Source organism: Diabrotica undecimpunctata, chromosome 8 (genome assembly GCF_040954645.1).
Source record: "Diabrotica undecimpunctata isolate CICGRU chromosome 8, icDiaUnde3, whole genome shotgun sequence".
NCBI classification, from domain to species: Eukaryota; Metazoa; Arthropoda; class Insecta; order Coleoptera; family Chrysomelidae; genus Diabrotica; species Diabrotica undecimpunctata.
The window spans coordinates 105835966-105863178 of NC_092810.1; the positions used below are offsets into that span (position 1 = coordinate 105835966).

Consider the following 27213-nt stretch of genomic DNA (forward strand, 5'->3'; position numbering starts at 1 on the left):
TGGGCTATTGGTTAACTATTTATTATCTCGAGCTTTCAATTGTGTTTACAATAACTCACCAAATAAAATTAGTTTGGTTAATAAAATTGCTGCTAACATATTTCAAAAAGAATTACTATAAAAATATCCTTATCTAATAAATGTTTCATATTGTTTAATAAATGTTAAGCACATATCGGCGCATATTAGATTTTAATGTGGAAAGTAAGTAGAGCTTATTTTCAAAATTTTATAAAAATCGATGCGTCTTCAAAGAAACCAAAGAAATCGGCGACTAATAAAAGGATAGCAGAAGAAAAAGAAGAAGAAGAAAAAGAAGAAGAAGAAAAAGAAAGAAATAATTGATTCGTTTTGATTTTAATAATAATAATAATAGAAATATTAATAAAAATACAATTAAAAACATATGTATATATTTATTCGAAAAGTATAAATTACTTATTTGTCTACAAAAAAATCATTTTCCAATTATAAAAATAACTTTCATATTATATTTTAATTATAGCCATATTTAACCTAAGACCTTTTATTCCTAAACCCTTAACTGCAAATATACTGCCAGCTTCCGGTTCTTTCTCTAATTGCTCTCTGTTAAGCTGAAGACGGGATGTCGACACGAACAAGGTTTCGAAGTTATTTCCACCCCATATAACCGACGTAATGTATGTGGCGGGCATCTTTATTTTACGGATTATTTCCCCCGTTACTGGATTGACCTGGAGCACCTAAAATGGGATATTGCGTTTAATAATGAATTTCATATATTTTTTTATTTTAGAAAAATGTATTTTAATACATTCCTCCTCCGTTAAAGTGGAGCACTCGAAATAGTATATGATATTTGTTCCTAATTTTGTCACAATATTATTTTTAACGGGTTAAGTGTCACTATATTGAAAATTTTAATGTATTCATTGGCTAATCACTTTTTTTAAGTATTTCTATTACTTTCTTTAACTTTCAAATCAAAATCTAACACTCTAAAATGCGAATTTTGGTTAAAATATTATTTTTCAAAATGTGAATCCACGTTGGAGTTTGGCGACCACGAGCAAGATTTTTATCACACAATGCCTATAAGAGTCCAACGTGGCATCACGCCTTAAATTGTCTATTCCTGTTGATAACGTGTGCAAATCTAACAAGCGAAGGCGTGTCGCCGTGACTTGCGTTTTTGCAATGCAGTCGCACGAGAAAGAGCAACAAAAACTTGAAAAATATTGGCAAGAATTTTGTCAGATAAAGAATTGGATGAATTTGGCGACACGTATCTTTCGGAAGAGTAGCAACCAACTGATTCTAGTGACAGTAAAAATGAATCGAGTACTTCGGAATAGAATAAAAAAAAAGTGTGACCAAAAATACCAAACCGTGTACAACCATACAAATGTATTGGCGTCCACTAATGAAAAAAAAAAAACAATATACGAATTTTGGAGAACGTGTTAATGCTGCTATGGAATCTGTCATTGCCCAACATTCTAAAGTATCCAAATAGAAAATTTTAGAAGAACCAATAGTATCCAATGCAATGAATGAAGCTATTGTCTGGGAGCCGGTCAACAGCGAAAATTCACAGAAATGTACATTTGAGGACTGTAATTCTGCAGGTTTTTATACAAAATTATGCAAAAATTTCTAAAAAAATCGCCCTTTCAATTTTAATCTTTGTTTTAATTTTTAGATCGAAGAAACAAATTGTTATTCTGCAGTGTCAGGAAAGAAATCAGACAAAAAGCGCACGTATTACCGCGAGGTACAACACTGATGTCTCCGAAATAAAACGATTCCTGGGTATAGTTATATGGATGGGGTTAGGTCATTTTCCATCTTTTCATTGCTACTGGTCAAAGAATAATCTTTATGTGGAAAATATAAAAAAGTAATATCAAGAAATCGCTTCCAGTTATTGTGGAAAACGCTGCATTTCAACGATAATTCAGTAACAACAACTGACCGTTTGCAGAAGATCGTTTACGTGACTAACAGACTGAAGGGCGACTAAAATTGAAGCAGTATGCCAACAAGATTCACAAATTTGGTATAAAATGATTTAAACTTTATCTGAAAAGTAGTTATAGTTATAACTAGGATTTTAACGTATATTGTGGAAAAGAACATACTGAAGGAAGCACCGTACCGACAAATGTAGTGATGAAACTTATAGATGGATTGCTTGACAAAGGATGAACATTTAATTGATAACTACCACAGTTCTGTCACACTTGCACATGAACTCCTACTTCGAAAAACTTATATGATTGGTACGCTACATGCAAACCCCAAATATAATCCCAAAAATGTCATTTCCAAAAAATTTAAAGTAGGCAAACATGTAGCTTAACAAAGTAATTCTGGCATCGTTGTTCACAAGTGGAGGAACAAGCTAGATATACTATAGATAAAGTCACGTTGAGATGGCAGTGTACGGATATAGGATAACAGCGTTGCCAATTCTACTGCCATTGTAAGTTTTGCTACTTTTGTAAAATAAGCAGGGCCAAACTCACGGTAAACTAAGATATGTTTAGGTAAGCTAAAGTTGTTAATAGAAAATTCGTGAATGAAATAAATGGTAATAATTCCTAAAATGCTTTTATACACAATACCGCAGTTAATAGGGAAAAAATATGAAAAATATTCTACAGGTTTTTTAATGTTCTAAACGGTAGATAAGGGATAACTAATGATAATTCCTTGAAGAATTACAGCCAATTTTGCTTTGTTTATTTTTTAAAGAAAGATGAAGTTTGGAAAAAATCATTTTTTGCCTATTTTGTTCCTCGTGCATTTTAGGGAAAAATGTTTCAAATAAATGTTGCAGATCTTAAACAGTTTTTTAATTTTTTAGTTTGTAAATTAAAATACATAAACAAATGACTGAGATAATTGCAAAAAACCCCTAATTGAGGCCCCTAGAACACAAGGGTGTAAGTGCAGTTGCTTATCACTTAGCAACTGATATCTAACAACAGGCACGTACTTTTGGCTTCAAACTTTCTACATTAACAACAATAACACCATCAAAAATTACATGTCATTGAAAACATGCTGAAAACTGAAAAAGTGCTGAGTTTTTAAATTTATATCGAACTTTAAACAAAGATTTTTCAAAACTTTGTTTTTGGCACTTACACCCCTTGTGTTCTAGGGGCCTCAATTGTGCACTAATTTATTAAATGTTCATTACTTTATTTTTTGCATAATGACGTCTAATATAACTACTTGAAATTATGTCGATTAATGAGTTATTTAAGTGTGCTACATTTCAACCAGATCAACTAAATATTTTATTACCTTTACTGAGAAAAGAATACCCCCGAAAAACAATTTTCAATCATCTTCATTTTCATAATCTAGTTCATCTTCAGAGTCATCGTTTAATGAAATTCTAATGGGTTCAATGTCATCTTGAATGTTGTCTACTGTCCAAAAATTATTCTCCAATTTTATAACATGGTTGACGTAATTTTTCCAATGTCCATTGTTCTGTACTTTATCATAACCTTCATAAATCAATGTTTTAACGTCGTTTTGTTTGAAACTTGAATTCTTAGAGGACACGTACCGTTTCACTTCACTCCACACCATTTCTATTGGGTTCAGTTCATAGTGATAAGGCGGAAGTCTTAAGATATGTACATTTACGCGGCATTGTTCGTCACTGTGATTCCTGTATTTTTCACGAATACAATCAATTTTGTATTTGTCATAAATATTTTTAAATACATTAGCAGTTTCCAGAAGTTCATTTTTTAAGTAATCTTCTTCAAAATGAATGTCCTTTTCATAGAGCCACTCCTTAATTTGACGTTTCACCCAATATTGTTTGGGAAAATTTAATTTCCTAGAGTGATAAGATGCATTGTCCAAGATAATGACATTCTTTTTATTTTTTGGGAGATTCGGTATTAACATCTCTTCAAACCATTTTTCAAATAGATCTCCGTCCATCTCTTCATGGTAATCTTCAGCACCTTTTTTGGCAAGAAAAGTGATGTCAGCACCTTCAACAAATCCGTCTTTGTTTCCTGCATGGACTAAAACAAATCTTGGTCCTTTTCCGGTCGGAGTTTTTAAACCTGTGGTAAGTCCATTTACGAAAGCCTGTCGGCTATTTTTTATTGTTGTATCTTGCCATATTTGCCCATTGGTTATTCCAGTATTAACCCATGATTCGTCCATATAAATGATATTGGCTCCTTCGTTCCTCAGTTTCTTTATTTCCCGGAGATAGTGACGCCTTCAAGCGACTATTTCTTGTTTTTCTATTAATATTGAATTTCTACCTTGTTTGCCATATATAAAACCCATGTCGTGCAATAGTCTTCTCAACGTACTCTTGGAAAAATTCGGAAGATGCTCCATTTGCTTAATTTTTTCTAGTACTACGTCAAGGGTTGGAGGAATATTGTCCATAAAAAAACCGTGCACTACTTGTCTTATTCTAGACCGAGTTGCTTCATCATATCTATTCTCACGACTATTCAAATAACCGGTTCTTTTTTTTCTTATAGGAGTTACGAGTGGACCATTTTTACTTTCACTTCTATATCGGAATATCGTTCGCTCAGAGACTCCAGTCATAGCAGAAACTTCCCGCACTATTGTTGATACACTTTTATCATTATTACTGTTTGATAAATAGTTAAAAACATTTAACACTATTTTTTTGCATTCACTATTTAACAAATTACCGTTTTTGAATTTTATTACACTCGCGGCCATTTTGACACTGACACGACACAAACGTCTGATATCAACTGAAAATTCTTTTAATGACTCTCAAGTATTTACCTGAATTTATAATTGCTGGCATTAGACAATAATTTTGAATTTATAAATAGGTATATTTTTTTAATTCTAAATTATTTTTTAATGTCTGTAACTGTAAATGCAGGTAGAGAAAGTGTGTCATTAAAAGGACATTAAGATCAAAAACGGATTATACAAATAATTATTTCATTTCCACGAATTGTAAACAATTTTGAACAGAAGATATAATTCCGAAAAGACCAGATTTCCGAAATATAACTTTCTATTTTTAAAATACCAACAGAAAAATTATATAATTAAAAAAATGTAGTATTTTTCCGTTTCACATTCATAAATATTTCCGAAATTATAATTCTTTTATAGGAGCCGGCCCATAACGTACGATTGTAGGTACGATTAAAAACTGACAACAATGTAGTTATTTCTGGCATATAGAAAGTACAGGCCTATCTCTGGAACGCTGCCATCTGAATGTGAATTTATCTATAATGATTAGTAACAAATTCACTGACGAAATCGTAAATTGTAAAGCCAAAGAATGCCAATAAATATAACAAATATAAAAGCATTGATATATCAGATCAAATGAAAAAGCAATAATTCGCCATTACGTAAATGAATAAAATGGTACAGAAAATTATTGATGGAGCTCTTGACTGGCACAGCACTTATAAATGCCTATGTTGCACATCAAAGCATTACCAATGAAAGCATAACGATTACCAAATTTAAGAAAGAGGTAATTCAGGACCTATTAGGAGATTTTATTGTCACACCAGTTATTATGGAAAATAGTCACAAACTCAGCGATGTTGGTCGTGCTGGCAGAAGACGATGTACAACGTGTTAATCAAAAAAGGTAGAAGATGAGGGAAGGCAAGTAACACAGAGGAAAGCAACCAACACCTCATTCACATGTGATGGCTGTAAAAAATTCTATTGCCTTGGCTGTTTTTTTGTTAAAGCTAGATAAGTATGACATGATAATATGATGGGTCTGTGACTCGAAAACATATTAACTTTTAGGTGGAATACCATATATAGGCAAAAAACGGAAATACAGTAGCCAAGGTCTTGTATCTCAAGTTGTAAAGCAACTTGTTGAGCCATATTATAATTCCAAGAGAAATGTGACTTGCGATAACTATTTCACTGATCTTGCTCTTACACATGAATTACTGGCAAAGTCACTAAATCTTGTAGGCACAGTGAAAAAAAATAAGAGATTTGTTCCTCAAGAATTTATACCAAACAAGAACCGTTTAGAGAAATCTTCAATTTTCGGATTCACTCCAAAAGCATCTCTTGTTTCCTACGTTACGAAAAAACCAAGAAGTGTCCTAGTCCTGTCTACCATGCATCACAATGCTTACTTGACAAAAAACCAGATATGATACTCTATTATAATAGTACAAAATGTGGTGTCGATACGCTAGATCAAATGGTTCATAAATGTATATGCAAAAGACGAACGATCCGTTGGCCTTTTTAATTTTTTATAAATATTTTAGACGTGGCTGGCGTAGTCTTATTAATTACATGGACAAATTTACATCCAAATTGGAACCAAAACAAAAATGAAAAGCGAAGATTGTTTCTTACAACGACAGCAGAATAACTAGCGTTGCCTCAAATTTTGAGAAGAAAATCAAGGGGACTAAAATGGAAAAAAACAGTGTATTGAAAAATGCTTACAAGGAGTTGAACCACACAATAAAAAGCAAAAACTAGAAAAACCTCCAGTTTTAACATGGAAAAGGTGTGCCCAACAAAAAAGGACAAAAAACAAAAACAAATTTTTGAAATATACAGTAGAAAGGTGTGTAACATCACTTTATAAATAAAAGAGTTTGTAAGTATTGCAATAAAGAAAAATACATGACTAATCTATGGTTTTTTATTTTTATTGTTTTGTGTACCTTAATACTTGATAGACACCAGCCAGACACCAGCCAGAGTCCTATTCGAACGCGAGATACGACTACCTTTTGATCTAGAGTTTGGGTGTCGACCTGGAGAAGATGTAGCAGGTGAAGATTATGTGATGAAATTACGAAGAAGAATGGACGATATACACTAGTTGGTCCGTTCCCATCTTCAGATTGCTAGCGACCGAATGAAGAAACGGTACGATACGCAAGCCAAAAAGGGGTGCTTTAAGAAGAACGACAAAGTCTGGCTCTATAATCCCAAGAAGTGGAAAGGTTGTTCTCCCAAATTGCAGCAGTTTTGGGAAGGTCCATAGCTCATTATGAAGAAGATCAACGATGTCACCTACCGAATACGCAAGATTCCGAGCGGAAAGCCGATGATAGTACACCATAACCGGCTGGCGTCTTTCAAAGGTGACCACGATGTAGATGAAGAAGTGGAAGTAAACCAAGTCCAAGATGTGTCTGACCTCACGTTTGAGGAATTCATGGGGGCCTATGGAGGTACGGGTAAAGCACGACGTGGTATTACCACTGAAGAAAAGCAAGATCTACTCGCGCTTCCCGATGACTACTCACTGGCTTTTACCATCCCGACCAGTATCAAAGACGCACCAGGGTTGGCATCCGTCTTTCGAAGGAAGTTCGGTCGAGTTGCAGAACTTCAATGCCAAGTGCCAGCTTCCGGGAAAGCCTTAAAACTCCAAGATGCATCACGTTACCTTTTCTACCTAGTAACAAAAGACACTGCCCGTGACCAACCTACTTACCGAGATGTATGGGAAGCCTTACTTCAATTGAGAGAGCACGTACTAGAGTCAGACGTGCAAAAGTTAGAAATGCCAAAGTAAGATTGAAGGGTTATCCAAAGTATGGTGGAGGAGATCTTTAAGGACACCGAAGTCCAGGTGTTAGTTTGTTGCAATCCGCATAGTTACCGATGCGGAGAGAAAACCGTACCTTGTCATTTTTATAAAACTGGAAGTTGTAAAACAGGGTCCAGTTGCCGATACCAGCATAACGTTCCAGTTTCAGTCCCGACAAGATCTTTTAAGAGGGGGGGGGGCAATTTTACGCTAAATATGACTCATATTTAACCTGTAAACATTTTATTATTTAAGTATTTTCTCGTAGGTTCTCCCAGCCGCTAAAAAAAACCGGTCTGGCGTTCCATATCATTCGAGAAGGGTCAGTACAGGTCGCCGTTCAGTCGAGGGGATTCCAGACTAACAGCTGTTTTATATATTTAGAGGATTTTATTAAAAATTAAAAACAGTTAGTCTGAATAATGGTATCGAGTCGTCGAATTGTAACGCGGAAATAAATTAGTGAAAATAAATATTGTAAATACATAATATAAATTAAAGTAGTTGTGTTCTAGTTTTTAGTGATAAGTGTAAGAATATATACATATATATATATATATATATATATATATATATATATATATAAATTTAATAAAAACTTTATTAAACTAAGTGTTAGAACATTTTTTTTAAATTAGACTAATAAACTCATTTCAATATGACAAAGTATTAATTTGTAAAAGTAAAATAATAATATTCTTCTAACTTATGTGCTTTATTCATTTTGTAAATATTGTTTTTGTCGATAATTAATTTATACATTAGCTGCTAATTACCATAGTCTTTTCTCAGAAGGGTTTTCACACAATAATCAAAGGCAACAACACCGTAACCTTTTTCCAGGCTATGCGTAAACATCAACCCTTCTTTTCAAATAAAATGCCCTGGTAGATTTACAAAAGTTTTTATTTATTTATTAATTAAGTCTTTATTTGGCTGCAAATGTTTATTACTTGTGAATAAATATTTTTTCTACAAAAGTGTCCTTCATTTCATTATTTTGTGCAAATTCTTCATGTAGATCGCACCCTCGAGATAGACCGCATACTATAGTAGCACCTTTTTTAATCTAGACAACTTAGATTAAACTTTAATAAAAAATTAGAAAAATATATTAGAAATATATCGGTAAGTATGAATAGTACATTCAAGAACAGTGGTGGACCCAACGGAGCCCAGTTGCCTGGATACGTAAGTAAAACGTGTTGCTCGGATAAGGGTTAAGAACATTCGAGTCTAAAGTGCTCCGCAAAATATTTGGAGCTATAAACGACCAAGGCAGTAGCGCAAAATATAATAACTTCGAGTTATAGGTACCAACTCTTTAACAAATCAGACGTCGTAACGTTTACTGAAATACAGACATTCAGATGGGTTGGAACATAATAAAAATGCCAGTTAACATGATCGCTAAAGAACTAAACGTGGTTGGATGGTATTGAGGCCGACTTAGTGGTATTAATTTTTTAAGCTGCGACCTAACCATTTTGTTATAAGTTTTCTTCAAAGAAAAATTTATTTAAAATGTTATTTAGTTATATAACCACAGTCAGCAAATGTACTCACTCGATTGAAATATGAACGCTTTTAACTATGTGACTCACAAGGCCCGTTACAATAAAAAATGATATTTATAACATTTCATACTTATTTGTTTAGTAATTGTTTTACCATCACTTTTCGATATTGACCTAATTGCAATTCGAACGCATGGATAACAATTAAACGTAAAAAGTTTAGTAATCACAAAAGTTTATTAAGATTTTGCTTCCCTAACCTTACATTTATCTACCTATAGTGTTTGCTATATTAAAGGTAAAATAAAGAAAAAATAATACCAATGCAACAATCGTTGTTTGACTAATTAATAAAATTTTGAGATAAAAATTTTTTTTTCTTCCGGTTCAATGATGTTTATCTCTAAAACCGTATCATAAAATTTTTTAATCAAAACCCGTTTTTTATTAAATTCTATTAAAAACTTCTTTCCTCTTAATGAAAATAATTTATAAATAATCTAGTAGATTTTTGTAAATGTAGCGAATGTAGATTTTCTTGAGATAGACTGGTTATTACATGTACACTTCAACATAAATAAATATTATCATGTATAAGTAACTTACATAATGACCTCCAAACAATGCTATCCATAAATTACCATTCAAATCTATGTTTAATCCATCCGGAATACCTTCAAAACCGGCATCTTCAATATTTATAACAGTGCGTCTGTTAGCTACAATCAATAAATATTATTTAGCAAAATATCATTTTGAATTACAGAGATTAATAAATAAAAGTATAAAACTATAAAAAAAGTATAAAAGTTAAAAAAAATAAGTAACTATGACTGTTTATAAAAAACGATGTGGCAAATGTAAAAATCGATGCGATAGTTGGTTAATATATCCTCGATACATTATTATTACTGGCGGTGATGACAATTATTGTATCCATGAACCTTGTATCTCCGCTGTTGGAGCAAAGTTTTCTGAAGTTCAATTTCTTGATATTTACTATAAAAATAATTAGGCCATTTTTTTGTTGATAATTTTTGCATTCTCTTGTCAGATATTTTAATAACCTGCAATGGTGTTTCCCCTGAAGCTTACATTACTAGAAAATCTGAACAGAACTATAGTGTCTCTTTCCGCAATATGTATATACACTTCTCCAAGAAATTAACGCACCACTTCAATAAATCAATTTTATTTTTAAACAGCAAAGAATAAAAAATAAAACTTTACCAGATTTATTCTACATTTTATTAGTTATTATAATAATTTGTCTAATCACCAGAAAATGTTGAAGTACTGGAAAAAAACAAATAAATAAAACGGAAAATTCTAAAAAAATATTGATAAGAAAAGTAAATTAAAATATGAAAAAAGTCTTAATAACGAGTGTTTCCACCTCGACTACTTATAACAGCCTCACGTCGTTGGCCCATACTTAAAATTAATTTCCGTATTTCATTTTGGTCTAGTTCTCTCCAAATCTGGATCAGCCTCTCTCCCACTTCCTGTAAGTTGTTTGGTTGGATCGGTGTTGCTCTTAATCGCCTAATCGCCTTAATCTGTGCAGCGTTAGGTCTGGCATTATCTTGAATTAGTAAGAAATTTTCATCGATATAAGGAGCAAATGGTACTACATGTTACTCCAGGATCTCCAATATGTACCTTTCAGCTGTAACAGTTCCATTTTGTATGACCACTAGGTCCGTACGTGCGGTCAAAGAAATACCACTCCACACCATAACGGATCCTCCACCAAAAAAGTGGTGTGTGAGAAGTTACACTGAGCATATCGTTCGTTGAGTAGTCGCAACACACGAACACGTCTGTCGTTATTGTACAAACAAAATCAGGATTCATCAGTAAATAGCACTCGTTCCCAGTCAGCCTCTAACCAATTAACGTGATGTCTGGCAAAATGTAGTCTCCCCCTTCGATGCTCTGCAGTTAATAGACTATCTCGGGCGGCAATCCTAGGTGTTAAGTTGTATTCCCCTAGTCGCTGGCGAACAGTTTCAGTACTAATTTATATAGCATGCACGTCTCGAAGCTGAATTTGTAGACTTCGATGTGTTACAAAACGTTGTCGAAGAGCAGAAATTCTTGAAAATCGATCTTGAAGAGGGGTAGTTACCCGGTTTCGTCCTTGCCCTGGACTGTGAGTATGATCCCCTGTTTCGAGGAATCTTCCTAACACCCGTGAGACGAATGTGTGGGACAAATTAAACCGACGACCAATTCTTCGGTAACTCCAACCTTTTTTAGACAGTATCACTGCTTGGGCACATTCATCTCGGGTTAAATTACGTGATGACGCTCCATAATAAACACAATTAAAAATAATCAACAATTAAATAGTAGCCAAATAAAATTAGTGAACACTTGGAAATTAATATATTTATAGAATTAGTTTACTTTTTGCTTCTTTTTGTTTTGTTGCAAAAAAAACCATAGGGATAAAACACAGTCAATAAATATAGAGTTTACAAATAGCATATATAAGGGGCTTGCAAAATATAACATTACAATGGAAATTTTTATTAACGCTAATAAAATATTTTAATATTTCAAAGTGGTGCGTTAATTTATTGGAGAAGTGTATATACATGTTATAAAAAACTTCTTAATTTCTTATCGATGGTGATTAAAGTTAACTGCCATTCATATTTCAGAAGCCGACGAGTGAACACCTTGCTTCTACTAATATTATTTTTAATAAAAACTTGTCAGTTTAATGTGATTGTTTATTAAGAAAATTTTGGTCAGTCGATATCACTTAAATACTTTCGACCACTAAAATTAGACCAGTCTTTTCTCGCCATACTTAATATTATGGCATCCAAAATATTAAAATCAAATTACGGCATCATCATCACGAACAGATCAACCTAGCTTCGTTGCAGTAACTAAAATCACACAGAAAAATCTATAACAGCAACATCATGTCCCAGTATAACTTAAGCCATAGTTATAAGCCCTATCTCATACGTAGTATTATTTGATTACATAGAGGCAATTGGCGAAAATGTTACCCCTAAAGAAATAACCTTTGCTTCACGTATTTCTAATCAGCATATATACATCTATCTTTCTTCCGTATCCGTACTAGATAATCTGAAAAATAATCCGACTATTTCTGTTAGAAATCAAATAAAATCTATTCGCAGACTTATTACGCGTGCAAAGTATCCTTCGATCCCGAATGCACTCCTAGAGCAAGCACTTAAAAATGAACTTCGATTACAACTTGCTTCCCCTATCTCGCTTATCCGATGTAGTTCGCCGGAAGACGAATGTGCTCATATCTTCAGTTTTTAAAACGCTCAGCCTTTGTGATATCAGATAAATCTTATACGAAAATACAAATTGTAGGATGTTTGTTACTTCGGACAAACTTGAATGCTTTTCATGTAAGCAATCTGGACACACTGTAGACTCCTGTCCTAACCCTCAAGAAAAATTTAGCAATCCCTCTCCAAATACAACTTTTAGCCAAATCACACTTGACCCTCTTTCTAGTATATCTCCTTTTTCACCCTTCTCAAAAAGAAGATATCTATTCAAATAATCCACCTACTGACATAACAATCCCAAATGAACAGTTTCTAACACCATTATCTGTCCCTTCTAACTCTGGCATTAAAAGAACTCATTCCACTGACACAAGTCTTGAATCACCTTCTTTACTGGTTACCGCTAGCCTCCTAAACTTGGACTCTAATAACACACCAAACACAACAACCTTCGCAACCCCTAAATCAGCTTCTAAAAAGAAATCAAAAACTGATGACAAAGACATTGGTAAAATTAATTCATCTGCCTATTTACGTAATAAAAAATTGTTATTGAATTGAAATTATTCGCCCCACCCTTGTTATTCTTGATATAAATGATCTATGCAATCACTTCCTCAATTCCATTCAGTACTTTCAAGCCGATGACCTAATTGCCATGGGAAAAACCTGTTCCTGACAACTCTTACAGTATATAAAATTAAAGCCTCAAAGGATCGATTGCGATTTACAAAATACCTCTAAAGTGACTTTTTGGGCAAGTACAGTGGTTTAAATAATAGCTCTAAGGGAAAAACACATTGAAAAAACTTATAAATTATCTGGTATATCTGTTTGAAATTTGGCACAGTTTAATAACCGATTAACTGCCATAATTTTGAGTAGTTATATTACATCAAGTCAGTATGCAAAAAAAGCTATTAACATTCATAAGTGACTCTAAAAATAAGGGATTTTTGCAATTATCTCGGTCAATTGTTTATGTTTATTATTTTTATTTGGAAGCTCTCAAAATAAAGAACTTTTTATGATCTACAACTTTTATTTAAACCATTTTTCTCCAAAAGGTTTTATTGTCAAAATATATTTTGTTTTTACTTTTTAACATTGTTAACAAAAAAAAGAAGCAAAATCAGGTACGTGTTCACGGATTTTCATCAGCTACTCCTCATATACCTTTTAGAACCTTAAAATATCTGCAAAAAAATTGTTTCCGTTTTTTTTCTTCCTTAACCGGGATATTATAAAAGTTATATTTATTGGACGTTATTGGTTATAATAAAAAAAGGGTATTTTTTTTTACTTTGCAACGGTACTTTATCAGAACCATGAGTGCTCTTATTAGACCAAGGAAAAAAGCAACAAAAGTACCCTGTTTGTGATACTCAACCGGTCAGCCAAACAACAGTTGTTTTGAGTAGTATGGACCTCTGTAACAAAAATCTATATGTTTTCTGTAGTCGATTTTTTGTACTTAATTAATTTTGCTTTTTTCGTCTATCAGCAAAAAGTAAAGAATTGGAAACAAATTTGAGAATAAGAAATATATAAGTCATATAAAAACCTTCAAAATGGCGTTTTCTAAATTTTCACATTCTTATTTGTTGTTTAGAAAGTAGCAAAAATTTAGGTTTCTTATAAATGTTAATAACTTTTTTTTAAATAAATTTATAACCTTTATATTACATACAACGTTGAGTCTTGTGGTTCTTAAAATATGATCAATATTTCATTTCGATTGGTCAAATAGTTTAAAAGTCATTCAATTTGTTTATCCCAAATTAAATTTGTTTGCAACAATATAAGTCAGAAAATAATAATAGTTATAAGATAGAAAGAAAGTTAGTTAAAGCAGAAAGATAGTTATAAGTTAGAAAACGATTTATTATATTAATATTTTTAGTAAAAAAAAAATGAGGAAAAATAATTTTAAATATTGCAAAATAATTTGGCAAAAACATGTCGATTTTTTGCTTATAAACAATTAGAATAACTTTTTAACCATTGACTGCAAAAAATGATTTTTACATATTTGGACAGCCTGAATTTTTTACAAATTTAACAGAAGAAAAAGTTGACCTAGGACTCTTTGAGACGAAGTTAGTGTCCTTTTTTATAAATTGATAGCAGCTTTGTTTATAAAAATTAAGAGACCTTATTAGGGTCATCTGAAAGAACATTCTTTAAAGATTTAATGTGAAATAATAAAACAATATTGCATTTTAATGAAGTCGTTCATAAACCTTCAAAAATGTGGTCCTCAAAATTGGTCGGTATCGAAACTAGTGAGAGCGTAAAAGGGGAAAGGAGCCTTTAACTGTATATCTGTTTCTTGTTTATGGATTTCGACGTTTATTTTTTTAATTTGTATGTACTGCTTGCGTACATTACGAATATGTAATATTTAAATAGTTAAATAAACCATCTATTTGTTTAAACATTTTTTTTCAGTTTTTAATTATTTTTAGGAATATTTGGGGTAATTTTTATTATAAAAAATAAATATTTATGATTAATATAAACTCTAATAAACTTATGAGCCAAAGCCTTCTTCAGAACAATCTTCCATTCGCCCCTGTCTCTGGCAACTCTTCTCCATGCTTTAACTCCGATTATTATTATATTAATTATAAATATTTATTTTTAGAATAAAATTACCTCAAATATTCCTAAAAAAAAATTAAATTGTTTAAACAAATTAGATGGTTTATTTACCAATCTAATTATTTACACAAATTAAAAAAGAAACCTCGAAATCCATAGACAAGAAACAGAAATAGACGTAACAGTTTCTTTCCCCTCCACCGCTCTCACTAGTTTCAAAACCGAACAAATTTTGTGGACCACATTTTTGAAGCTTTGTGAACGATTCCATTAAAATGCAATCTTTTCAGATTTTCTCACACTAAAACTTTAAAGTATATTCTTTTAGATGACCCTAATAAGGTCTCTTATTAACAAAGCTGCTATCAATTTATAAAAAAAGCCACTAACTTCGTCCCAAGATGCCCTGGGTCAACTTGTTCTTTTTTTAATTTATAAAAAAATTCAGGCTGTCTTAATATGAAAAAATTCGTTTTTGCAGTCAATGGATAAAAAGTTATTCTAATTGTTTGTAAGCAAAAAATCAACATGATTTTGCCAAATTGTTTTGTAATATTTAAAATTGTTTTTCCGTATTTTTTTTACATAATAATAATAATGAAAAATAATAAATATAATAAATTAAATTAAAAAAAAATCTAGTAGACAACAAAAAACAAAATTTTTTGCCAGTTCCTCTCCTAACAAGTGATGTAGTACCACTAAGTGGCCCCTTTTTAAATTAATGTATGTTTTGTCTTTTTGATTGCGTTCTGTTTGTCCCTAAGTGTCTTTGATTGTCTTTGTTTGTTATAATTTTAATATATTTGACATCACAATTTTTTGCCAAAACAGAGACCAAATCAATTTATCGCAATTTGATAATTACAAGTTGGAGTTATTGCACACCCACAAATTATACATATACCTGCATTTATTGTCGTACAGCTATCCTTTTAATAAATAATTTAATAAATTAACACACATTTCTAAAATATACCTATTGAATAAATGTAAATAACTTTTAAATAATATAAAACATCACTTGCTTTTGTAACAAACAATTACACAATCTTCTTCTTCAAGTGCCATCTTCGTTCCGAAGGTTGGCGATCATCAGAGCTATACGTATTCTCGAAACTGCTGACCGAAACAATTCGTTGTTGCTACAGCTATACCATTCCCGTAGACTCTTTAGCCAGGAGTTTCGTCTTCTTCCTATGGACCTTTTTCCTACTATTTTCCCTTGCATAATTATTCGAAGCAGCTTATATCTTTCGCCTCTTGTAATGTGTCCGAGTATTGCAGTTTTTTGATCGTAAATATGACTTCCTTTTCTTTATTTATTCTTCTCAAGACCTTAACATTTGTGACTCTCTCGGTCCATGATATTCTCAGGATTCTGCGATACATCCACAGTTCAAATGCCTCTAATTTTTTGGTATCAATCTTTTTCAACGTCCATAACTCCATTCCGTAGAACAGCATAGAAAGTACGTAACATCTCATCAGGCGAAGTTTCATTTCAAGGCTCAAATCTCTTCCGCAGAACACTCTCTTCATTTTAGTGAATATGGATCTGGCTTTTTCTATTCTTAGTTTTATTTCTGCTGAACTATCGTTGTCTTTATTTATAAAAGTGCCTAAATATTTGTATTTGCTAACTCGATCGATAATTTCATTGTGTAAATATAAATTTTGGACATTTTGTGTTGACTTCGATATTACCATAAATTTAGTTTTCTTTATGTTCAAAGATAGTCCATATTCTTTGCTGCAGTCTGCTATCTTATTGACCAATGTCTGTAGCTCTTCAAGTGTTTCTGCGATCAGAACGGTGTCGTCGGCAAATCTCAGATTGTTTAATCTAACACCATTTATTTTAATACCTACGGATTGCTCAGAGAGTGTTCTATTGATTACGTCTTCGGAATAGAGATTAAACAGGGTTGGTGACAGTATACACCCTTGTCTCACACCTCGCTTTATTTCAAATTCTTCAGTGGTATTATTCTCTACTCTCACTACTGCTTTCTGATTGTAGTACATATTTGCTATTAGTCGGATGTCTCGTTTATCTAAATTCTTTTCTGTCAGGAGTCTGATTAGGTGATCATGCCGCACTTTACCAAAGGCCTTGTTGTAATCTATGTGCATGTAATTACACAATACCTACATCCTATTTAATTTGTTATTATCTCTCCCCTCAAGAATTTTCCCTCTAATTGTCAAACAGTTACAATAAACCGATGATTACCCATCACCAGCAATCCAGGATAGTTTAAACTATGTTTTCCAAATCACTAATTCATATTTCTTGTACAGGCATCATTTAATTTACCTGGTACCGTTAGACCTGAAGATGTGTAGCAAATTTTAATATGCGAAACCGGTCGTTGGTCGTATAATTAAATTGATTGTGAGTAAGTATTATTTCATTTTTTTAACTATTAGAAATGGACTTACACAGGCAACACATTCACGATTTGAAATGAACTCACACAGGCAACACATTCATGATTTGAATAATAATAGAATGAATCTTCTACTTTTAGAAGATTCCCATATAATTAATATAACTATATAATTTTCTAACTTGTTCTAAACTTCTAACTAATATTGTTTAATTTGGGATAAACAAATTAAATAACTTTTAAGATATTTGACCGATCGACTTGAAATTTTGGTCATATTTTAAGCACTACAAGACCCAACATTGTATGTAATATAATAGTTATAAGTCTATTGTTAAAAAAGTAAATAATATTTATAAAAAAATCAAAATTTTTGACTCATTTTGCAATTTTCTAAGCAACAAATAAGAATAGGAACATTTGAATGACTCCATTTTAAAGGTTTTTATATGATTTATAAGTTTCTTACTCTTCAATTTGTTTCAAATGGTTCACTTTGTGCTGAGATTCTTGTTATAGAGGTCCACATTACATAAAAAAATTGTCGTTTGATTAGCCGGACGAGTGTTACGAAAAACAGCTTATTTCCTTGGGCTATAATATGTGTTATTAATTTCGATAACTTTTCTACTTTTCTACTGCAAATAATCTGATAAACATACGTTTGACATTTTTTCGTATTGAAAAATATTTTTTACTTATACGAGTATGAGATGAAATTTTAACTTTTATTGTTTCTGTGTTTAATATTTACAATATGAAACCACTCTATCAGCTGTATAATAAAAATATACTTACTTATACTTCCTAACTCCTCTTTGTAATCATACGCATCTACATTCTTGGTAGCGCTATCAATAAAATAAAACTTGGTGAAACATTTATTCCAAACTAAGCCATTGCTGATACTCAAATTAGTTAATTTAAGATGAACTTTTAGGTTATGGTCGATCATGTATAAACTGCCACCACCTGGGGCTACTCCCAGGTCTTTCCTTCTTGTTAAAGTTCCTATAAAAGAGTGGTAATCGTATTAAAAATCTAAAACCCTATTTGTAGCTGGTGATTTATGTTTATAATTTAAGTATTCATTAACGTTTACTTGCCTGCCCAGACTCTCTCTCTGTTGTCAGCTTTCCCTTCATTAAATTGATTCATTGGTTTATTCTCTTCTATTGTTAGAATTTTTTTAAGGGCAGTTCTATTCGAAGACCACTTTAAATCATATACATCGTGGTCGGCAAATACTAAGTATCTTTCGAGTTCACAGTTTATTGGTATAACGAAACCAATCGAACGGTGGTTTTCTAAAAGAACGTTTATATTTGTAAAATCTAGATTAACTTATAACAATCTAAAAAAGTAATACTTACTTAGTGGCAAAGATTGTTGATCTTTTTTGTTGTCTATGTTTATTCTATGCAGAGTTGACTTAAATGTATCTACATAAAGTAGATTTCTAGTTTCTGGACACCAAAAAGGTCCTTCCGCATGCTGTACTGCTGTGGTTACTTTCTCAATAACATACGTATGGCTAAGTAAAATATTTTTTAATTAAAAAAAATCACAAAATATGAGGCCAAAGTTTGTATTTAGTTATGAAACTTATACAAAGACTCGAGTTTATGAAACATTAATAAGATAAATTATAAAATTATATGCAAGATGAGTCAAAAATACAGACAAGGGTTAGAAAAAGTTTTAGTAAAAAGTAATATTAAAAATACAACTTCCTAGATAAAGTTAACTAAAAAATTACAGACATTGTAGTTATCAATATAAAACTGTTTAATAGACTAGGGAAATTAGCAAATAAAAAGCCTTTTTCGTGACTCTTTGAGTCGCGTCGAGGGGTGAGAACCATACGGTTCCAAGAGATAGTTTGTACCACAGTGAAATATAGTTCCAACTGCACGAAGTACTTTAAGGTTAGAACCATATAGTTTCATGTACTACAATGAGAGTACTGGTGAAAGTTAAATGTTAGTTTTTTAAGTTAAAATTATTATTTTCTTGTTTTGCAATGTCCTCTGTGTCCGAAAATGAATCATGAGTTGATTATTGTAGCTCCGGTTCTAAATATCTACCAGAAAATAGCAGTGGAAAGAAATGGTAACCTATTTAACATTGTACTTTACATTTCGGCAAAAGTATAACCTTACTTTTTTATCTTATAACCTTATATATAACTATATAACCTTACTTCTGACACAGAGAATACATTGTAATGAGAAACAACGCGTACTTATTCCTAGTGTACCAGTAAAAAAAAGCTACATTTTTTTTATCAAAGTATGAAACAATTTTAATACATCCTTTATGTGGTGGCAGGTACACGTTTATGCCAACTGTTATAACAAATAAAACAAAACTTACAAACAAAAATAAATTATTGAAGTAGATTTTTTACTGTCTTGACTGAAAAATAATTTTTAGGCTAAATTTCGAAACTTTAAAGTCCTCTAAAGCTATAGATGGAGGTGTAGCAAGTCCAAGGCAAGAAGTCAATAGCATTCATAATATTCTTGGTCCAGACAAGCAAGTTGTTGCCTTAAGAACGTAAGACAAATTAAATAGTATGTATAACTATCATTTATACACATTTTGTAGGAATAATGCCAGTTGTTGCTTAGTAGACTACAGTTCTACCTCAAGTTCCGAATCAGAATCTGAAAAAACCTCTATGAAGGAGGTAAATAGGATTCGAAGATGAAAGCGGAATCCCCAGATGTGAAAAAAAAAAAAAACACAACGAAAAAAGAAGTATTGACAAGGAAAAAGCTACACTAGTGCTAAAGGTATAGCTAGGCCTGCTAAAGTAAAAATACACGGACAGATTGCAACCAAAGTTGTCGTTTCCGATGTAATGAAAAATTTAACGCCGAAGAAAGATTGGAGACAAAAAATAGGTATTACTCATTGGACCAAAATGAAAAGTATGCAGTTATATTAAATGTGACAAAGAGAATTTTAGTTAAAAGAAAACGCAGTACTGAAGCAAAGTACAAATCTTTTTCATTTTAGTATTACTTTAAGAAAGAACAAAAAATTTAGAGTATGCAAGGTATTTTTCTTAAATACGCTTTGCATAAGTTAAAAGCCCATAATATATACTGTGCATTTACAGAAAAGTGATTCAGGCACACCACACTCTAATAAAAGAGGGAGCAAAAGAAACCAAAGATCGCATTTCAAGCAAAGAAAAGGAAAAAATAACATATATAACATATAAATAACAAAACACACATACAATCTTTTCCATATGTAGGGGCACAATATTGTAGCAAAGATTCAAAAAGAAGATATCTAGACCCAATACCTAACGTCCAAAAAATGTATAATTTGTACATTGAAATGTGCAATGCAAATAATATACCTCCACAAACGCTATCATTGTATGGGCACATTTTAAAGTTTGAGCATAATCTAGAGTTCTTGCAACCGAAAACGGATAGGTGTGACGTCTCGAGGACTATAGATTGTCCAAAAAAGAGAACAGGGTGCATGCAAAAGAGGAACAGACATATCACTCCCATATTACAAAGAAATTAAAACAAAAACGGAACTAAAACTGTGCCATTATATGTTTTGAACTGGAAAATATCATAAATCTACCTAAATCTGACGTCTCCGTGCAGTTTTACAAACAGAAATTAAATGTATATAACCTGATAAGAAAAAGAACATATAACAAATAAACAGCACAATTATGAAATAAATAAACCAACAAAAAGAATAATTGAAGAAAAAAAGCAACTATACAGAAAATGGCTGACTAAAAACAACGATGAAGTTTATAAAGAATATAGAGACAAAGATAGAGAAGAGAAAAAACAAATATCACAGCAAAAGAATGAAGAATGGGAAAGAATCTGCTTAAATATTGAAACATACATAGGAGGTACAAGAACTTCGGAGCCATGGAAAGTACTGAGATTATTGAAACAAAACTCAAAACAAAAAATTAAATTGGGAAATATACAGGACAAAGAATGAAAGGACTATTACAAGGAACTATTAACAGAACAAAGGCCACAATTTATTGGAAAAGAAAACAGGCGAAGACGAAGCAGATTCCCACAACAAGAAATAGAAATAACAGATAGGGAAATGAGAACGGCCATAAAAGCAATGAAAAATAAGAAAGCACCGGGACCTGGAGGCATCTCACCTAAGCTTATAAAATACGGATCAAAAAAATTACACCGGGTGATACAATGGATATTTCAGAAAGCCATAAATGGAGAACAGCTCCTAGAGGAATGGACGGAGGCATATATGACATCTATATTTCAGAAAGGAGATAGAAAGCGGTGCGAGAACTACAAAGAAATAAGCGTAATATCATCAATAGGAAGATTATATGGGAAGATACTGCGAGAAAAGACAAAGCAAGCGATAAAAGGCAAAATCGGGGAGGATCAGGCAGGCTTCACGGCAGGAAGATGATGCATAGACCACATATACGCACTGGAACAACTGTTGGAAAAGAAAAAAGCAAAGAATAGAGATATACACTTTTTGCATTTGTGGATCTGAGAAAGGCGTATGACTCTGTACCAAGGTCAGAACTATGGGAGGGAATGTACAAATTAGAAATACAGACGGAACTCATAGAAGCTACAAAAGCTCTGTAGAAAGAAAATAAAGTATCCATTAAAATGGGAACAAGAATCATATGAGACTTCACCACAACAAAAGGACTCCTGCAGGGTTGTTCCACATCTCGAACCCTATTCAAAATATACTTAGAGAAAGCCTTGACTACATGGAAAAGAAAATGCAAGGCATGGGAGTACCGGTACGAAACGAATACCTATATACGTTAAGCTTTGCAGACGATCAAGTAGTGATTGCACAAGACCAAGACGATCTCAGCTACAGGATGAAGAAACTACAAGAAAAATATACCAAGGCTGGCCTAGAGATTAACCTCGCAAAAACAGAGTACCTATCTACAAGTGAAGAAGACATAGAAGATCTACAGATTGATGACAACGTAACAATCAAAGGAAAGGATAAATTCAAATACTTGGGATTTATAGATAGACACCTAAATATGAAGACCAAAACACAGATTTATAAAACATTATTGCGAAGTATTATGACATATGGGGCTAAAAATTGGATCATAAACAAGAAAAACAGCAGAAAGATAGTAGCAACAGAGATGGAATGCCTACGAAAATGCTCCACAGTAACCAGAATGGATAGGAGAAATAATGACGAAATAAAGCAAAGAACATCAATATAAACAGACATATTAACATATATAGAACAAAAAAGACTAAAGTGGTATGGACATGTAAGAAGAACTAGCGACAGCAGATGGATAAAGAGAATAACCGAATGGAGCCCCATAGGAAGGAGGAAAAAAAGACGACCCCGAAAATCCTGGAGGAACGAAGTAGACGACGCCATGAGTAAGAAAGGCCTAAACGATGAAGAATGGAACAGCAGAGAGAGATGGAAACGGTTGAGCGAGGGAACGCAATGAATACTGTAGAATCCCTAAATATATAGTTTTAAAATTTTAGGAAATAAATGGGATAATCACGTGAAGTGATAGTTCTGGTCCTCAGAACAGGAACTCCCTGATCTCAGTAGCAATCACTGACTTTCTGAACAAACATCCTAATATCCAAATGGTATGTAACTATGAAATACTTCGTACCTGGTCATTCGTGTATACAGGTTGTCGATAATATCTATCCACTCTCGCATAGAAAAAGCTATGAAGGTTACGTTTATTTGGTCTCCACTAGCGTTTTTTAGACTTTAAAGCGCTTTAAAAGTTAACAGACGAAAGCCATTTTGTGTGAATAAATATCAAGTCAAGTCAAGTCAAATTTATTGATCACATGCGACATTATACAAAGTACATGTATAAGACAAGTTAAAGTTACAGACATACATTTTAAAAGTATATAAATTAATAAACACGATAAAAATATACTTAAAAGTTATTTTTAGAATATGGCTCTAGCTCACAAATGTATTGATGTACACACCTCCGAAAGTTTGGCTGATGTAAATTCATTCGTATATCTATTGGTAATTTGTTAAAGAAACTTATGGCTGCATAATGTGTGCTACCTTCCAACAAAACAGAACGGTGTTGTGGAAGCATAAAGTGATTGTCTCTGAATCTTGTTGAATAAACATGGTTAAATTGAAATTTATTAAATTAATAAATTTTGCTATGTAAATACATTATACACGAAAATATATACAGACCAGGAATTGTAAGAATATTGTTTTGTCTAAAGATTCCTTTACAAGAATCTCTAAATTTCATTTTATACATTATCCTAATAGCTCTTTTCTGAAGTACGAATATCTGCTCTAATTCAGAGGTACAACCCCAGACTTCAATGCCATATTTGGCTATTGAGTAACTATGGGCAAAGTATACTGTTTTTAATATTGATGTATGAGAGAGATGTAAAAGAATTCCCAATGCATAACATGAGCTACTTAATCTAGATTTCAAATTAGAAATGTGGTTTGAGCATTTACAATTACTGTCTAGAAGTACCCCCAGCAACTTCGTGCAGTCTGTTTTGTCTATTGCTGCTTCTATAGTGGCTTGATGGTTTAATAAATTATTTGACGTGAAAATCATATACTTTGATTTCTCTTCATTCAAAACTAATTTGTTGAATAAGAAATAAATGTTGATGGTGGATAGTATCTGTGTAGTTTTATTTTGCAAATTTCGATCAGACGTTCCTGTAACTAGAATGTTTTTTATCATCCAGCATTCTAGTCACAGCATATCAAATCAGCATAACTGATGATGGTAACCCCAGTCAGTAAATGAGTTACCAAAGCTATATCATTAATAAATACTATAAAAAGTAGAGGACACAATACACTACCCTGAGGGATACCATAATGGATATACAATGTGTTTGATTCGTTTACAAGCTCATTAGATGTTATCTTTACTTTTTGTCTTGTATTCTCTAGGCAGGAATTAAACCATTTTAGAACTACACCACGAATACCAATCCCCTCAAGTTTTATTAGCAACAAATTATGATCCAAAGTGTCAAAAGCCTTGGACAAATCGAGAAATAAACCACACACAGAAATATGAAACCAACACACTTGTAATATACATATACCAACACACATATAATAAAATACGTATAATAAAATACTTTACACTTAAGTTTGTCAACTACGTTTTGTGCAAGGAGACATGTTTACTTTTCAGTATAAGCTGAATGATCATAGCGCCGAATTTTCTACAGTCAATGTTAATAAAGTTACCAGCAGTACTAGGAAGAAACAAAGAGTCATCACTGTATACGCTATTATTATTATCAGTCCTACAAAGGCAATAAAGTCTACAATGATGACATATTTTTAAAACTTCAAATTCATTTAGGGACACAAAGTTCCAAGCACAGCGGTTACAGTGCCATAAGGTTCCAAGTATAAATGCAACATTTTAGAAAAACCATGAAATTTGCATTTTATACCACAACGACAGCATGTTTTATGAATTAGTCAGAATTTTGTCAGAACCGTTTTATTTGACAGCAAACTTTAAAATTGGTTTCCTGAAAAATTTTGTCGCTTGGAACCCTATGGTTCTCAGCCCTTGATGTATCTAACAACTGCTTTTGTTAAATTTGCCGATAGGAATATGTAGTAAACAAAACATGCAAAACATTAGACGTTATTTTTTACTTATAAACGATATAAGATCGCTATTCGAGTTTAAATACTAAATGTGATGACCGATAAATTATATGGAAAAGTGACGCATTTTTATTAGAAAAGCATATAAGGTCCTTTAAAATAAAAGTTTGTAAAGTTATTTTTGTTCATTTATTGCTTAAATATTACAATAGAAAATTATTAATAAATTTTATAAAAATGCAAAAAATCTTGTATTCAGCTAAACAAATTTCAAAAAGTTTCACCTAACAGTTATTGTAAAATTGAAATTGTTTATCCCAGAAAGTCTTGATCTACAAAGTTATTATGCGTAAACTATTAGATATTAAATATTGTAAAATAGGTTTAAAAAAGTACTGTGATTTAAGCTTATAAATTAATATTTAAAACAACTCAGGCGCATCAACATATAGGTATAGAAAGTTAATTTTTTAATCGAAATATTGGCATTTTTACACGAATTAAAAAAATAAAATGTTCTACGACCCTTAGAAACAAAGTTAGCCCTTTTTTATTTCTCGATTTTACTATTTCAAAAACTGAATTCATAAATTCAAATTTATAAAAGTCGCAATATGTCCAGTTCTAATCAACGAAAATTGATGTTTTTGTTTTTAAATTTGCGGTATCTAGTTGTACAGATTATAAAAATTCAGTGATTAAGATTCCTGTAAAATTTACAAGCTAAAGTATTATGATTATTTTTACGTATGAATTAAAAATCGTGCTGGTCATTAAATGCCATGCAAAAAGAGGTAAAGCATCACAGAGGTAAAGCCAGCCATTCTGGGGGGCCAAATCAGAAACCAAGTAACCAGAAATGTAAAATCAACATCTTAGAAGTAATAAAAGAAGTAACAAAAATGAAATGGTGCTGTGCATAACATGCTTCATGTATGTGAACACTGGAATAAAAAAAAGAGATATGATCTGCTAAATATGAATTCTGAGGTACTGCTAAATATATTTTAAGCAAATATTGAAAGCAAAACAAATACTGAGTGCAAAATAATGTCTTTAATATTACTGTATCTAATTAGTATTTACATAGATTCGGCAGTTAGTATCAAAAAGTTTGAAAGTATCATAAACGACTTGTTAAGATCAGCATTGAACGTCAGTAGAAGAATTTGCAACGATTGTGGTTCACCCAGATGAATAGAAATAAAAAAAACATACTTACCAATAGTTAAAAAACAAAATGTATATAACAGTAGTTATTTTTACAAACCGCATACTGTTGGTCGTTGGTCCCGTTTTGTTACAATGCTATATTAACAATTTTGGTTGGAGGTGTTTGATAAAAATAATTATTGGACCATTGTTTAGGCACTATAAACACTTTATTTATCACTATATTTATCTGTTCCACTTATTTTCCAACAGCTAATTGACTGGTTGCAATTTATTACAGTCAGGTGCATAATTGCAATTTTTAAGTATTACCTATGTATTATTTAAACCTCTAGGCAGACATAAAATTTCAGTTGAAAATTCCGAAGATATATTAATGAAAAAATGACCACAATTCAAAATTATTTTAGATCCTTTTCGCTGCAAGTGATGTTATTATTGTCTAATTTCAATTAGAATTTCTGATAAAATATAGTAGACGTTCTTTACATTCACGGTGAAAGGAAATACCCATTGGTTTTGTCTTAATTTTTCTACAATTACCTAAAATATTATACAGGTTGTCTAGAAAATCAATGCATAAAAATAATAAGTTTAAAATTATTACCATAGAGATTTAAGCGATTTGAACTTGGCCTTGATTTGTATTTTGTAAGTGGATATTATGTATAGAACTAGCCACCCAAATTTGCCACCTGGAGATTTGGCAAAATTTATTAGATTTTGTGACAATGCTTAAACAAGTCGATTTTTATTTCAAAATATAAACATCTTCGTTTTTCGGTTGAATGTTCCTTTTTCCTAAATTGTGTAGTCTTACCAGAGATTTAAGAGAGTCATTAATATTTATTATCGATAAGTGTCTACCGCAAGGCAGCGGGGGATCGCCTCTGGACAAGATCGTACTTTTATTTTCGATTTGCATTACTTATTCGATTGATAGGTGTGTTTAAAAGCCGGTCTTTATCATTGTCTACTAAAGTTATAATTAGATTAGATTAAGAGAGGTG

General features: G+C 31.9%; 1 protein-coding gene across 1 annotated transcript; it reads right to left on the reverse strand.

Annotated features, from left to right (window-relative positions):
- Positions 1-417: 417 nt before the first annotated feature.
- On the reverse strand, positions 418-26390 carry LOC140448511 (regucalcin-like). Its single transcript, XM_072541593.1, has 6 exons — positions 26253-26390; positions 18751-18911; positions 18484-18684; positions 18176-18388; positions 9697-9809; positions 418-725 (listed from the first exon to the last, which is right to left on the reverse strand). The coding sequence occupies exons 1-6, from the start codon at positions 26303-26305 to the stop codon at positions 489-491; spliced, it is 978 nt and encodes a 325-aa protein (XP_072397694.1). The 5' UTR covers positions 26306-26390; the 3' UTR covers positions 418-488.
- Between the last annotated feature and the right edge of the window lie 823 nt (positions 26391-27213).